At 34.4% G+C, this 15,837-nt stretch overlaps 3 protein-coding genes across 3 annotated transcripts in view; 1 reads left to right on the forward strand and 2 right to left on the reverse strand.

The window, feature by feature from the left end:
* LOC147074236 (uncharacterized) overlaps positions 1-15,837 on the reverse strand; it is a 626,724-nt gene that overhangs the window by 88,856 nt on the left and 522,031 nt on the right. The window lies entirely within an intron of this gene.
* On the reverse strand, positions 78-5,146 carry LOC147074238 (uncharacterized). Its single transcript, XM_085943832.1, has 4 exons — positions 4,957-5,146; positions 2,795-3,538; positions 2,192-2,344; positions 78-538 (listed from the first exon to the last, which is right to left on the reverse strand). The coding sequence occupies exons 1-4, from the start codon at positions 4,988-4,990 to the stop codon at positions 384-386; spliced, it is 1,086 nt and encodes a 361-aa protein (XP_085799958.1). The 5' UTR covers positions 4,991-5,146; the 3' UTR covers positions 78-383.
* Positions 6,927-15,837, forward strand: part of LOC147074239 (murinoglobulin-2-like) — a 50,135-nt gene continuing 41,224 nt past the window's right edge. The window contains exons 1-2 of the mRNA XM_085943833.1: positions 6,927-7,154; positions 9,850-10,052. Of these exons, the coding sequence (XP_085799959.1) occupies positions 7,072-7,154; positions 9,850-10,052 (286 nt within the window). The 5' untranslated portion in view covers positions 6,927-7,071. The remainder of the gene's footprint in view (positions 7,155-9,849; positions 10,053-15,837) is intronic.

A 15,837-nucleotide genomic window follows, 5' to 3' on the forward strand; every position in this document is an offset into this window, starting at 1 on the left:
TTATTTTTAATGTTTTCAGATACATATTTATTCATTAATACAGTTGAAATTGTAAATTATCAAAAAAATGTCTCAAATTGCAAGCTTCGTATTTTTCCGCTAGGTGCCTCTTTAAAAAAGGCTCAGTGAAGACTTCGCCTTAATTGTATTAATTAATAATTAAAATTTTTGTTGGCGGTACTAAAATTTTAAAATTTAGGGTGATACGCATTTAATGAAAACTGTCAAGATATGTTTGCTAGATGTAAGAAATTCTCACACTTTACTCGAGCCATGCAATTTTTGAATTGGGGTTAACGGGCTATGGCACGGATTCATCGTTGAAGGCACACAAAATTATTTCAATATAATTAATAACTATTATGGCTAATTAAATAATGACATTATAGCTTTATGTGAACTTTCGGTCTGGAGAATACTTTAATTCCTTCTTCCAGTTTCTCCAATTCTTTGTCCAGCTGCATTTTGCGATTTCTCATCCTTAGGGTGTCCGTCCTGACCGGCATCTTATTTAGTTCGTTCACGAGTTCCGCGAATTCTGAAAAGACAAGTAAATATAATTATTCAGAATTAGTACATGACAGTTTCAGTTTATCCTCCTTAGACCTCACAACCAGGACCAGTATCAGGAAATAAAAACTAGAATTGATATCGCAAGTAGTGCCTTTCTCAAAATGAGACGCCTCCTTAGCAATCGAGACCTTAACCTAAGTCTGAGATTGCGTACGTTGTTATGTTCTCTCAATTTTTTTCTATGGTATAGAAATATGGTCGCTAAACCAAGAGATGTCACGGAGAGTTGAAGCTTTCGAGATGTGGCTGTACAGACGCATCCGCAAAATTCCTTGGACTGACCGGGTTGAAGTTCTCAATCGAATGGGAAAGGACCGAGAAGTTCTGCGTAGTATCAAAACCAGGAAACTACAGTACCTCGGCTACATTATGAGAGGACAAAAGTACAGCATTACCCCACTTGCCATTCAAGGAAAAATCAATGGTAAGTGTAGCAGCGGACGACGCCGCATTTCGTGGCTTAAGAACCTCCGTGACTGGTACGAGTGCAGCTCCACTGAACTGTTCCGAGTAGCAGATGACAAACCTAAGATCACCTTGGTGCTAGCCGACCTCCACTAGGGGATGGCACAATAAGAAGAATAAGACCTCACGAAGGGTAAGATGTTAATTATTCATGTAACCAGTGTCCAGTAGATGGAAAAGGAGGTGATGAAGTTGCATAAAAGACACACATGCTCTAAAGCCAAACACACAATGTATTAATGAATAGACCATATTATGCATTAAGTACATCAAAAATGCTTTCTCGAAACTCACGTTAAAACTAAAATTTGGAGAGATCTTGATGACGTTTAGGAATTAATGTTAAACCAATTGTTTCAAACTGAGTCGATATTGGGTCGAAAGAAGGGTACTGTTCGGTTATCAGGAATACAGCGGAAAACACATTTTGAAAATAGCCGATAAACTGGATTATTTGTTAGGTTAACCTAACCAAACCTAACTTAGCCTAAACTAACCCAAACTAACAAATAATCCAGTATATCGGGTATTTTCAAAATGTGTTTTCCGATGTATTCCTGATAACCGAACAGTACCTAAAGAAGAATTGGGGTAGGTAACAAGAGCACTTGCTCAAAACACTAATAAGACCAAATGTCATGTATAGCTAGCTGGTGCATGACTAATAGCATGGAAAGAGTGTTGGGCGCATTCGAGCGAAAGGGTCTGCATGGTATCTCCGGATCCATCAAGGACACACAGTTGGGGTGAAGACGAAAATACAACTACAAGTTGTACGCTTTGTACGGGGGCTCGCATATTGTAGTCTATCGAATTGGGCCACCTTAGATGGATGGTCCATGTAGAGTGACCATGAACGAGTAATACATAACATAGAAACTGACATTCGGGAAACCTCGTACAAGATGGAGGGATAGTGTCGAGTTGGATTTAATGACCTTAGATGACCTAAACTGGAGGGTGTGAACTGGATTGTTCCACTTAAGGAGCGAAGCGGTCTTGGACAAAGAAAACTATAGTTCATCCTTTTTTTGGAAATTTTTTGAGTAAAAATGCATAATATATGCGGTACAATCGAAAAATCACATTTTGGCCCAGTTGTTAATTTAAAAAAACATCTTTCCATAATGTAAATTAATTTGCTCTGACTTACTATTCTTCAATATCTCTAACGTTTCGATTCTCTCATTCTCTGGAAGGGACATGTGTCCAGGCGGACAGTTATCATCAACTTCAACCGAGGCAGCCTCACGCAATTGCTCCTTTCTTTCCTGAATGTATTTAGGGACTACGCCTTTTCGGTATGCTGAAATGGAAAACAGTTAAAACTTTTTTATTTATATAAACTATCGTAAAATTTCGAACATCATTTCTTTCAAGACTTGAATTGTTTATTTTCAAATACGAGAAATTATCTTTGACTATCCCTAACACTCTTTGGCAGGAGTTGGAGAGGACTTTGAGTTACCCCAGCTCCACCCGGCATGTATATGTAGCCGCGGTTTGTGCACGGCTGCCTTCCATGACGCTATAAACATTTCAGAATAAAAAGATTTTACTGCCATACTACCTTGTCCGAAGCGATGCTGCACGGGACTGATGTAGTAACCATGCATTTTAGTGCTTAAAGAAAGAGTTTTATAAAATAAAAAGAATCTTGACTTGCTCTGCTGTCAAGAGTTTTGAAAAAACTGATGCAAGGAGCATCAAAATGAAAAAAAAAACAAAAATGATTACAGATAGTTAACACACTTACTGGGAGGAGCCATAAGAGGATTTGGTTTCTCTTCACGTGCCTGATGAGAGGCATCCGTCTTCTTGGGCGATGAAATACTCAGCTTATTAATTTTATCTATCTCAGTGAGATTATTCTGCGACATATAACGACTAGACACAACTCTTGTGGGAGTCTGTATTTCTTTTGGTTTTTCAAAATATTCAACGGACGTCTGAACGTCTTCACAATTGTCAGTACCCGAGGCTTGATTCCTACGAATTTCATCAACGATTTTTTTAGATGGGTAAATAACTCTCAGTCTGGCACCGTCCGATAGAAAATGGGTAGTGTCTGGATCTATATATTGACTACTTGCATCTTTTGATTGTGAAATGTGATCAGTGGTACACGTGTTTGAATGCTTTTGCCAATCGTTGTCAATATTATTAGCAGTTGGATGGCGAGAATGATTTTCTCGGAGTTGTTTTTTTTTTAGAAACTCGACCATATTGGCCTTTCTTATTTTAGGTATATTTTTTTGATGTACATACTGGCCGCTGTATGGCATTGGATTAAGATTATAGGATGACATCTTGTTAAGTTGAGGATTCGATTTGTGGCATTTGTTCGAGGGTAGATTGGCACCGGTCGTCGGAAAGTTAACATGGTGTGGTTCTCCCCGGTTACCGACTTGGCGTTTGTTTTCGTTGTTTTGACGGTTGCATTGGAGAAGTCTTAATTGTTTTACATTTTCTTTAATGAAGTTTTTCTTTGGTTCTTTCTCTAAAATAAGTGACAGAAATATTATTGATAAAGTCAAATTTCAGTGTGATTCTTCAGAAGTAAAAAAAAACACTCATTTCAAAGACATTTTAATTTATTGAGAATACACTACAAAACCTTTTTGGGTTATTATATAGTACTCCATATCGTTCTTGTGGTTAAAATGTTTTGAGACAAAAAATCAAATCATAACCTAAGCCGGCTCGCACATCTAAGCTCGACACCGTCTGCTCACAACCATGGCCCCCCACAAGGGGGGGGGGGCTGACAGGGCTCTAGCCTGGGGGCCCTGCCTTAAGAGGGGCCCGACCTAGCAAATTGACCAGCCAAGTGAGAAAACACACAGCACAAAAAAATTTCACTTATGCCATAATTAAAATTTTTAATTATGTGGTTGTGCGATGCAATTTTTGAATTCAATAATACCCTAATTTTTACCTCGAACACTATTTGGAATGTACAAATGTAGATAGTCACACTGCCTTTAACTTAAGCGATAGGTAGGGGGGCCCGCCAAAGATTCTAGCCTGGGGGCCCATTTCAGGATGTGGGGGCCATGCTCACAACCATAAATCACACTTTTTAGGAACGTTGCACCGATGTTTCATATTGTTGTTTCATACAGTTGCGCATAACCTCTCGAAACGTAAAAATATACTCTGACTAGTGACCTGCGAGCTTGATGTATGTATAGAAATTACTGACTCATAGCAGTTTGCGCAGGCAACATCAATGGCGACTTCGACTCGCAGCGTGAATCGCATGCAACTTGTTGCTTGCAATAGTAAATGTTTTTTTCAAACTTAAATATCAGATTCTACCAATACGCGGAGCTCCAGTTGGAACCTCACATTGACGTATTCGACATGTTGCAGACGGACGAGTTTAGATGTGCGAGCCGGCTTACACAACATACTTATTTTGGGTTACAATAAGTTGTGTTAGATTTTGTTTTGGTTATTGATCTCAAAAGACCACAACCGAAAAAACGATATGGATTAGATTACGGTAACTATGCCCATTTTAACAGTTAAAGGCTTTCTTTTTAATATTGTCATTTATATTTCACTATAACCTAAAACAATATTAATTATGACTAACTACCAATCTATATTTAATCTCCAAGAAACAAAGATAGTTATAATTAACTAACACATATGAATGAAAATACAAAATATTATGTTAATAGTACATAAAAATTTCAGCTGTTTTAATGAATCTACGTTTTGTTTTCTGGGAATAGTCGACTAGTCAATTTGGTTACGTACATGACTTTTATATTGTGTGCAGTGCAGTAAATGTACACGATTCAAGGATTGGCTGAATAATTTAAACTACAATTGTAAAAATATCTGGGGGATCAATGAACATTTTTACATGAATGCATAATTTAGTAAAACATTTCGTTCAACACTTACGCGGAGCAGGAAATATTCCTCGCAGGGTCAACATTTTGTCAATATCAATAAACAAAACTCATAGGCATCGGTTGATATTGCGGTGTTATAAAAAAAACCATGTTTTATAAAAAATCCTGGTTGATAAAAAATAAATTTTGAAAAGTCGGTTGGATTCTCTGGACCTGTTTTGAAAACAATTTTGACAATTGACAAAAATAACATACTTTGATACTGCCATTATCTAAATTTAAAATTGGTACCAAATAATAAGGGAATACTCTATCCAGTTTTAATATTATATCAAAGAGATTGGACTCCTCCCCCAGAGGTAGCACACAAAAATGTCAGTGTGTACTCGTTTTGTGAGAGAAAGTTCTACTTCTCTGAAATTAGTACACTTTGCTGCAAATGGGCCATACTTGGACATAAAAACGCCCCACTGAGTATTTTTTTTTATCAACACAAGCTTACAACCAATTTATGATAAACGTATTTTCATTATAAAAAGTTCCCGCAATAAAAACTTTATTAGGATTCAGGGTAAGAAAATATAATGCAAATGGATGTAAGTATTTTATTTTTAATAACACAAAAAACACAATAATATTACGAAAAATTATACACAAATCAGTTAATAGCAAATGGTTAAATATTGGAATAAGAAATATGGTCTTGTTTTTACATATTGTTTTATATAAAATAACATAGCATTATTGTTTAGATAAAACGGTTAAATAAAAAACACAAATAATTACAGTTAATTACAAACAAAAAAAAAATTATTATATTACCTACCTATTTACACATGTGTATTTTGAAAATATTTTATGAAATAAAAATATAGCATGGGTTTGTTTTTGACATATTGTGTATAAAATTACTTGTTTATACAAACCTATTAGAGACAAAATACAGGTAGGTATGTTGTAAATTTGATTATATAGTTAATTACAATATTTTATCCATTTAACTCTTTTTAACCTTGTTTAACCACCCTGTTCAACTACTGAAAAAGTATTTAAAAAAGTTTGAGTAGTTGATCCCCCACAAACTTGCTTCCTTGTAAATATAACTTAAAAATTACAAATGATATCGATACTTCAATATTATGACTGCCCGTAATGCATTAACTTGATATTATGAAGTCAAAAACATTAAATTGCCATATGCTTAGATCCACTGATATCCTTAACAATTTACTTAAGAAATTAAAAAGAAAATGCTTACGGCGTGATGTGTTGTTTTCAAATAGCTGCTATGACGCTCCTATGATATACGGTGATGTGTTAGTTCCTCAATCCGACCACAGATGGCTTTACTTGTCTCAACTTTACAATTTAGAGCAATCCCGAGTCTACGTTTCTTATTTTGGGCATTTTATTGAAAAAAGGTCAACTATTGGTACATGGTCAACTACTGGTACATTTATCTTACCTACCTAGGTACATTTTTTAAAATTTATATAATTTCACTTTATGATTGAATTTAAAAAAATCGTAATGGTAAAATTTGTAATGACGTACCTGTCAATTTGACATGATTTTAATCACATTACATAATATTATTCTTTTTAATAAAACAACTGCAGTTCGAATTGAATTTTATTTTTGTAGCTCACATCCCTGTGACAGGTAAGAAAATTGGCGCCAATGTAATTAATATTTAAAAATACAAGTAGCTACTCGCGAATATCTGGATAGGTTAATTTTTTGTTGTTATTTTGGCTCATAATATGACTACTTACCTAAGAAAAAAAATCTGTAACGTTGTCATTAAATAAAAACTCAATTTAATAATGAAGATTTTATTAACGAGCGCCAGCATTCCTATGTAATACAACATAATAGTTTGTACGTACTTACAATAACAGATATTTTGTAGCGGTATGTAAGCGGTACTGGGAACTGCGTGCCTGTATTTATGTTTATACATTTATCATAAACACAAGAGGTCAGCAAAAGCATCGAGCGATGTCAAGCTCAATAACATTGAAACGTATTCAATTCGTTTTACATTACTTAGATAAGCATTATTTACAATTCAAACAGTAGCCGTGGATGTCACACGAAACTATGATTATACAAATAAGTTTAAATTAGCGATCGGAATAATTAGTGTAAACTTTATTATAAGATGTCAAACATAGTGTATTTTATAACAGTGTTAGTTTTTATCGTGTTATGTGCTGATCCAACACGATTGCAGGACGTGGAAAAGTGAGACATATTTTATTTCTTGCCTAATATATTTCATTAAATTAGATTATCTTAAAAAAATGATTGCTACGTAAATAACTCGCCGATTGGCGGCAATTCAAATTTTATTATGTACCTACTAAATGTGAATACAAACTCTATAAAGTAATTTAATTGTTTTAACAAAGTAAAACGTTGGTTTCTAATTTTTCAATATTTATTTAATTAATCCATTTTGCAGAAAAAAAATAAATTAGGTACACACGTAGGTACTTAGTGGCCAAAAATATTATAATAGGCACCGACCTACTTTGAAGTCCCTCCCTGCTATAGTCGAAATGATATAATGCTAACCTATTAATAGCAATTATATAAAATCCAGGGCTCGAAATGGACCTGAACGCACCGGAGCGCCGTTCCGGTTCGTAAAATCACCAAAATTATCGCTCCGTCTCGTGGACATATTAATTTGACAGTGAGCTAGATTTGCCATTTAACGTAAAAATCTTTGTTATTCAAAATATCTATCATATAAAATATATCATTTAAAATATCTATATTATCTTAAAAAAGTTTGTCCACATTGGTAACCTCATTAAATTTCACGATAATTATCAAAATTTCTTTGACCAAAAATTATTTTAATCGAAATTTAATGAAGTTGTCAGCAACTTGTTGTCAATGTGGACACGGCATAACACACTTATTTTTATAAAATACACAAGCAATTAGATAACTATGTTAACATTTTCATAAAATATTGAGCGCTCCGGTTCGTAAAATTTTCCATTTCGAGCGCTGATAAAATCTATAGAATGATAATATGTACCTACCTCAGGAAATTATGGTGAATATGTCGGTTTATGATTGGATAGTCACTGGAGAACTCCAATCATCGAGTTATAACTATACAAAGGGGGTTAAACTCAACTTCCCTGAAATCCTAAAAATCCTAAAATCCGCTGAAGAGTGAAAATAGTTAGCGGAGGCCTTCGTCCAGCATTGACTCCAGCTGTTAATTATGACGATGACAATGGGTAAACAGATTTAATCAACAGGGCTGTATTTACGCTTTAAGAGGCCCTGGGTTAATACATATTAGCAACCCCAAAAAAATCAACTTATTAAAACGAATTTTACAAAATGATGCGTCTGAACTCCAATAATTACAATGACTTACTTTTCTCTCCTTTCTTCCTCTTCACCCGCCACGTCTCTACACCCATTATGCAGGCGTATACCGTGGCGTAACGAACGTTAGACGCTCTTCAAATTTGTGCCGAAAGTGTTCCAGGAGCAACTCACCAAGACCTTGGTTGGCTTGCACTAGAGTGTGCATGATCCCTACTTCGATATAATGTATTACGGTCAATTCTCGATGAGAAAAGACCTTCTCACTCGCCGTAAAATGCCGCAAACTTTTTAAATGCTGATAAATTTTCCCTCGTAGATACCAAGTCGCAATGGCCGACCGGTCCAACTGAGGGTCGGACCGACTTGAAAAGCTTTTCCCTTTCAGCCGACATATGGGGACACTCCCAGAGGATGTGATCGGTATCCTGCAATTCGCCACATAAGCAAGTCAGAGATTCTATTAAGCCAAGCTGACAGAGCTTGGAGGCCAAACCACCGTGTCCGGTTAAGCTACAATGACTTATGATATACAATGGTGTGCATAGTACACATTCCATAATAGTGTAGTTCATCAAACATAGCTACCTACTCTTGTCAAGTCTTCGACCCTACATATTCATTTGTGCGGGGAAAGCTCAAGATTTTTTTATACATGTTTAAATTTAGTTTTCTGAGTCTCTACTAAGTTGGGGCCCTTAGGCTATAGCCCCTTTATCGTTATGGTAAATACGGTCCTGCTTATCAACCACTCTAAAAAAACAAAAAATAGATTTAGTATTATTTCGTCAACAATAATGTGATATCACAAATCTTTTTAGACATGACATCATCGATGCTAACTTAAAATTCCCTCCACTAGGTACCCGTCACATGTCGACAGAGGTTATGAAGGCGAGTATATACTGTGGCATAACGAACGTTAAATGCCATTGGAAGTTTGTGTTGGAAGCAGTAACTCACGATTGTAGTTATGATGACAATCCATAAGGATGTGATATCGCTCTAGTGCATTTTAGTCTAGATCTTGTGAGTACATTCTTTCTGCCACATTATGTGCCTGGTATGGAGACATTAAGAATGGTTGAGGGAAAAGCAACTGTACCTACATGATTTCCAATTCTAATGATAATCTTTTCTGATTGATATATCAATAAGTCAACGGAGTATTTGTATGAAAATTACTAAGGGGTTATCCATAAATGGCATCACACAATTTTCAGTACAATTTTTGACACCCCTTTCCCTGATTAACCCCCGATACATATCATCACAAAATTATTTACTCTGACCCCCCCCCCATTCATTATAAAACAAATTTGTTGAAAATGATTGATTTCAGTATAATGTTCATAGGGAATATTTTATTATCAGAATCAAGAGTTTATATTTTTGCTGGCTTTTAACATAATGTTTTTTACAATCACCCTCTTCTAGAAAGTGACGTCAAATATAGATGACTCGTAATCATTGTTAACCTAACATTATGTCCAAAAAAAATTGCCAATTTGGCGTCTTCCAAACGCTTCAAGAGTTTTTGTTTTTCGCTCAGAGGTAATAATAAAATTGTATTAACGATGGACAGATTGAACGAGCCAAATTATCTGCTCGTGACACCATCACAGCTAATATCGGGGGCTTCAAATAGAGTTTGTATATCCCGCTTTGGAGCTGCCACTTCAGGGAATGCATTTGCCCAATTGGAGTTGTTGACAAACTCTGATGATGAAAGGAATTCAAGAAATACCCGGAAGTACATTGCGCGCTCCAGGAAGAGTTTCCCCGCTGGTAAAAAAATTCTTTTATTTTTCAAGAAGCGACTATTAACTCTTCCTCACTTTTTGAAATAAATAAAAATGTCAGAAGACAGATTATAAATAATAATATGATACACAGAAATTTGAAATTGTTGAATGAGATCATATTATGAAATAATTTTTGGCACCTTATTGTGTTGTGTTTATTACATTTTTATCACCCACGAGCCATTCAATATTCAACAACAGGATTTATTCAGCTTCATGTCATTACTATTTTTTGTTTTTTTTTTCAATGTTCATTGTTTATAATATTCACTCACTCGTATGGCGGCAGGCTATGGGCAACAAAAAATCAAAAACAGTTATGACTAGACAAGCATCATTAGAGCATGCCTCAATCCATGCTAATACGTTGTTATAAGCCTGGCGGATGGCATAAACTCCTAAGGGAAGGTAAACAGGACATAGGTTTCAACAATATGTTTGGATATCTCTATACTTGCATAAAAGAAAGAGATTTAATCACCACATGCATGTTATATGCACATTGGGTGGGTCCGCAGTGTATGCGGTTTAGATCTACAATGTATTTCTAAGTGAGAGTTGAGGTAGGGCGCTCTCCCATTGTGTCTTCCACCAGATGGGATTTCCTCACCACAAATATAGGTAAATCATACTACAGTGGCACCATAGGCGATTCGCGCGTGTATTGAATTGCTAGCGACAATGCCTATTTCAATGTAAGCAAACAACACCACTACAACTGCAAGCCGCATTTGCCGTACCCATGGTGCCACTGTAAAACGTTTTACCTCTACTTCCCAATCATGCAATAAGAACTATAGAGCCCAATATAGACAAATTGGTACACTAGATCCTCATCTTTCAATTGTTTTTAATTTTACTGGCAATTTAAACTATAATATTTAAATTTAATAAAAATAATATAGGTAATTTCATTTAAACATTGTTTTCTAGATTTTAGAAGCTAAACAGTAACAAACATACACAGAACAGATTGATAAGACAAAAATGTAAAAACTATCAGCAAGGTTTTGAAGCAGGCTAGTTTATAACGGCAATCAGGCCATCAAGCCATAGTAAAACAAAGCTCACCGACTGCCCTCAAAAATTTTATGCGCATTACATTTACGTGAAAAACTTTAATGTATATTATTATGATACAGACGTATTCTTTAACACATGTTTAAGTTTGTCCCATATTTTAATATACTTGAGATCTGTAGCCTTATGACGGGTCCACACTGGCAACATGTCGCGCGACATGTTGCCAGTGTAGACCCGGCATTATATACTACTCTCAGTAGGGTAAGCCAGTTCTCATTAATTCTGTGTTCCCTTCAAACATTTTGATGGAATTCAAGAATTACACATACAATATTTAATTGGTTGAGATAAAGATAGATTTTACCCGGGGTGAGGTACTGGTGACGAGGTGGTGAGGTCACCCACGGTGGCCGCGCGGTTTAAGACTATAACGCCGTGAGTCCCAGGTTCGAATCCTGGGTCTGGCAAGTACACATATTGTTTTTCAATTTGTGTCTGTCAGGGTATGGACCTAATAGGTTTAGCAAGTGGCTGACATCCATTTCTCGTAAAAAACAAAAATCTGTTAATACAAACCTCTACTCTGTGGAGGCCCATATGATCCTATTAGGATCGGACATGGTCGAAAGAAAAGAGGTGCAGAAAAAAATATTTTTGAAACTTTTGAATAATTTTAAAAGATACTAAAACGTAACCGTACTGACACATTGACTTTTGCCATACTTAAACTTAAATGAATATTGACCAAACTTAATATACTTACATTCGAATAGATGCATTCAACTTTTTAGTACCATAATTAATTATAATGCCATGATTTCACTTATCAAAAATTTTGTACGTTCGTGGAATTATAAATGATGAAATAAATTGATATTGACAGTGACAAGCAACTTTTAAAATATGTTAATTAGACATTGTTTTCTTTTGACAAATGAAACTACTCATTTAATTGCCATAAAATTCCTTAGTAAGCATTTATGTACATGGTATGAATTTAAATGTACCAATATGCTGTATGTAGGACTATCAGGTAGTAAATATAATAATATATCACTTGCATACTACAATATGTCTATAATCTAGGTACAATCGGAGTTTCTCAAACTTTTTTTCATGCATGTTCCCCTTTTTTGAGTCAGTTTTTTCTCAAAAGAAATTATTAGAATGAAGAAGTAGATTATATTTATTTTTTTAAATTACTTACTATTACTTATATATCGTCGCCCCAAAAGCAAAAGGGCACATGTGCAATTTTGACGGTTTTGAGTTATGAATGCAGTTTTCTTCGTAATTTTTTTCTCTACATTATGGGCAAAACGGTATTTGTGAAGCAAAACCCATGAATTCAGAATTGAGCAAAGAAAATAAAGGTTACTTGTGTATTTGTAAACTGATCTTCATTTAATGTATCGGTAAAAGGTAACATGTACACGATTTTAGGAACTATGTGCAATGTTTACAAAAATAATATAGGTAAAAGGTAACAAGTGTAATTATTTAAAAGTGAGTAAGGGCCTTTGTACAAAAAAAAATAATTTCGTTGCAGAAAAGGGGCACTTTTGATATTTTTGAAAAATTTAAAAACATGTTGGCGGCGGACAAAGGGGACTAAATAAATATTTTGGAAGATCACAATAAGCGTAAAGTGGACGCTCGCAAATCAAAAGATGAAGATAAAGCTATTCATAAATGCATATAGGAAAAAGGTAACATGTGACTTAAAACCTCTTAAAATCAAAAATTGACAAATTATAAAAAAAATAAAAATTGCATTTCAATCTTGAGTAATTAGGTCACATGTGTTCCAAATTTCATTTAAAAATATTAAGTAATAACCTCTCCACGATTTTTTTTCACTCCAAAACACTTAAATTGCGTTTTTCCCAAAACTCAATTTATGCACAAGTGCCCTTTTGCTTTTGGGGCGACGATATTATTACTTTATAATATGAGGTGATATTTTCAAAAATCAACAAGTACACAATCCAATTGAGTCACTTAGTCGCTAAACCTGCTCTGGAGGTTTATTTGAGTTTCGAGTAAATTACGAAAAACTGTTGTTTGTTGACGATGATGTTGATGCTACTTAGTAGTGGTGATGTTTGTATAGCGATTTAAATGTATACTAAAGATCATGGTTTGAATCGCGACATCTGGCTGGTCAGCTATGTAGAGCGGATTTAGTAACCTGCTATTTTATCCTAGAGTGGATTTGGCGACTCAAGTCAATATTCATTTTGATTTTTTGACGAAACAGGGCGGAATTTAAAACTCACATCTCGACAGGTTGCTAGACCTGTTGTTATAGCATATACGTACATTCAAAACTAATTTTAAAGAAAAATCGGCAAGATCGGGTTTGGCGAGTAAGCTACTCAATTATTTTTGGTGAATGACATTTTTGTGTATCAACCAAAAGTCATTTGTTGCAATGTTAGTTTTGTTTATCCATTGTATTTTATTTTCATATAATTAGAATAATAATAATATGTCCATTAATTGCAATAATTATTATAACCAAAATAAAGTTTGACACATCAGCATTTATTCCTATCATTTTAATTAATGAAATTACGCGCGGCTTAAGCGTTAGACTATAACGCCGTGGGTCCCAGGTTCGAATCCTGGGTCTGGCAAGTACACATATTGTTTTTCAATTTGTGTGTGAGTCTATGGACCTAATAGGTTGAGCAAGTGGCTGACATCCATTTCTCGTAAAAAATAAAAATCTGTTAATACAAACCTCTACTCTGTGGAGGCCCATACGATCCTATTAGGATCGGACATGGTCGAAATGGAATGTAGTTATATTACACTAATATTAATAATTTTCATTAAAATAGAACTCAATATTCAAAATATATTTGTTTGGTTGTGATATAATTGAATGGTTCACGGGGTTCTAGGGTTCGGATCCGGTTCAATTTCCAACTCTGTATGGAGGGCGTCACAGTTTGAGAGACCCTGTTTCGAAGTGTTTATTTCTAACCTACATGACGTGTGGTTTCGAAGCAGAAGTCAGACAATAAACGCATTAATGAGATAACTGTACTCCATTGTTTTATTTTCTCTGGGGTCATTCCACCAGCCATTGCAATAAATATTCACGGTCATAAATTAATATTCCATGTGAAAAAAACAAAGTCTGTTAATCGAGAAATTCAATAAAAACAATAAACTAACAAATCATTGCTCTGCAAGATCCCACGGAATGGAGATAAATATTTTGATTTATTGGTCACTATTTATAGCAAATATATAAATATTTTTATCAGTGAATCACTGGTTTATACTCCTATTTTTTTCAGATCAGTGCGTTGCGAAAACACATTTAATATATTAATTAAAATATATAGTATTCACTTAATGTATATAATTTAATAAGAACCTGCGGGTCTATTCTATACACAAGGCGATTATCGACCGCCAAAGTGATAAAGTGATAGTGTTTATTAGGCACATATCTATATTGAGGTATTATAATTGTTACAATAAGCCGTCTAAACAGTCAAAACTGTCTATCTCGCTCTAAATATTATCACAGGCAAGAGAGGTGCTGTTAAAATATAGCACTTATTGCAACAATTACAACCAACTTATTGTAATTGTTACAATAAGTGCTAATACTTTGGTATACACCTACATGGTTAGCCGTCGTAGTGGACCCACAAGATAAAATGTATTGTAATTTGTTTTGTTTTATTTTTATTAATATTATTACAACGTTTTTCTTAGCTCGTATTCTTATTTGTCCGGTACAAATCTTGCAGTCGATTTTTAACTAACTTCCCGACTAGCTAGACATTTGAAACTTTTAGAATTTATCAGAACACGATGCCAATGCATTTTTTTAATACTTTTAGCCATCTTTAAGTAGAATTGAATTCATTTTCAGTTAATTCTGTTTTGTATGAAAAATTATTTCGACACCATTATTGGTTGCTAGGGGTCTGGGGTCCTAAATTACTACCTACTAAATTATTAATATATAAGTGCGTTACTATGGAAGTCAATATGACATGTCAAGTACAAATTTTTTTGGTCGTTTAAGCTAGTCAAGTCAAGTTTATATGGTTCAACAGAATTTAAAAACGTTGTATATAAAAAGTTCTTTATATCTTGTAATTTTTTTATTTACTTATTAGGAATTAAATTATGAATAGAATTATAATTACTTAATAAAATGAACATTTATTTAAAAATAATAACACTATTGGGCATTGACTATTCGAATATAAGGTATAATCAGTGTTGCCAACTGTCTTTGACAAAAACATGCCAGACGGGGTACGCAAACAAGCTATTTGGCAGGAAAAAACGCTAGATTTTCTGAAAATAAAATTGCAAGTAAATTGACTTATTCTACCAAGAACGGAGTCAATACCTTTCCTTCATTCCGATAATCATCAAACTGATGTCACATACCTAAGCACACATTCAATTATATAATACTATTTCTCTATAAGGCCGTGAATGCTCCTATTGTTTCAACTTGTTAAATTATGTTGTTTTTATTCTCACCCTACTAATATAGGTACCTACCGATTTACCTGCATTAAGTAGGTATCTGATTGTCAGAAATTTGATGCGCATGAAAATAATTAATAAACTAAATATCTAGCATATTTTCAGCCCATTTAAAGCTGTTGGAGGGATCAAAAAATGATAGTAAAAACGCCACAAGCCATATGCGTTTTTTGCATGGTAGATGCCTATCGAAAAATGCTAGATATGGCAAGAAA

This window comes from Rhyacophila brunnea, unplaced genomic scaffold, assembly GCF_057557595.1.
Source record: "Rhyacophila brunnea isolate RB1 unplaced genomic scaffold, BYU_Rbru_1.0 scaffold_16, whole genome shotgun sequence".
NCBI lineage: Eukaryota > Metazoa > Arthropoda > Insecta > Trichoptera > Rhyacophilidae > Rhyacophila > Rhyacophila brunnea.

What these genes read in the sequence shown, in the direction of transcription:
- LOC147074238 (XM_085943832.1), bottom strand. Translation starts at nt 4,990, where the DNA reads ATGTTGACCCTGCGAGGAATATTTCCTGCTCCGC. An exon ending in AGGAATATTTCCTGCTCCGC is followed by an intron (nt 3,539 to 4,956) that starts GTAAGTGTTGAA and finishes CACTTATTTTAG; the next exon opens with AGAAAGAACCAAAGAAAAAC. An exon ending in TCCTCTTATGGCTCCTCCCA is followed by an intron (nt 2,345 to 2,794) that starts GTAAGTGTGTTA and finishes TTTCCATTTCAG; the next exon opens with CATACCGAAAAGGCGTAGTC.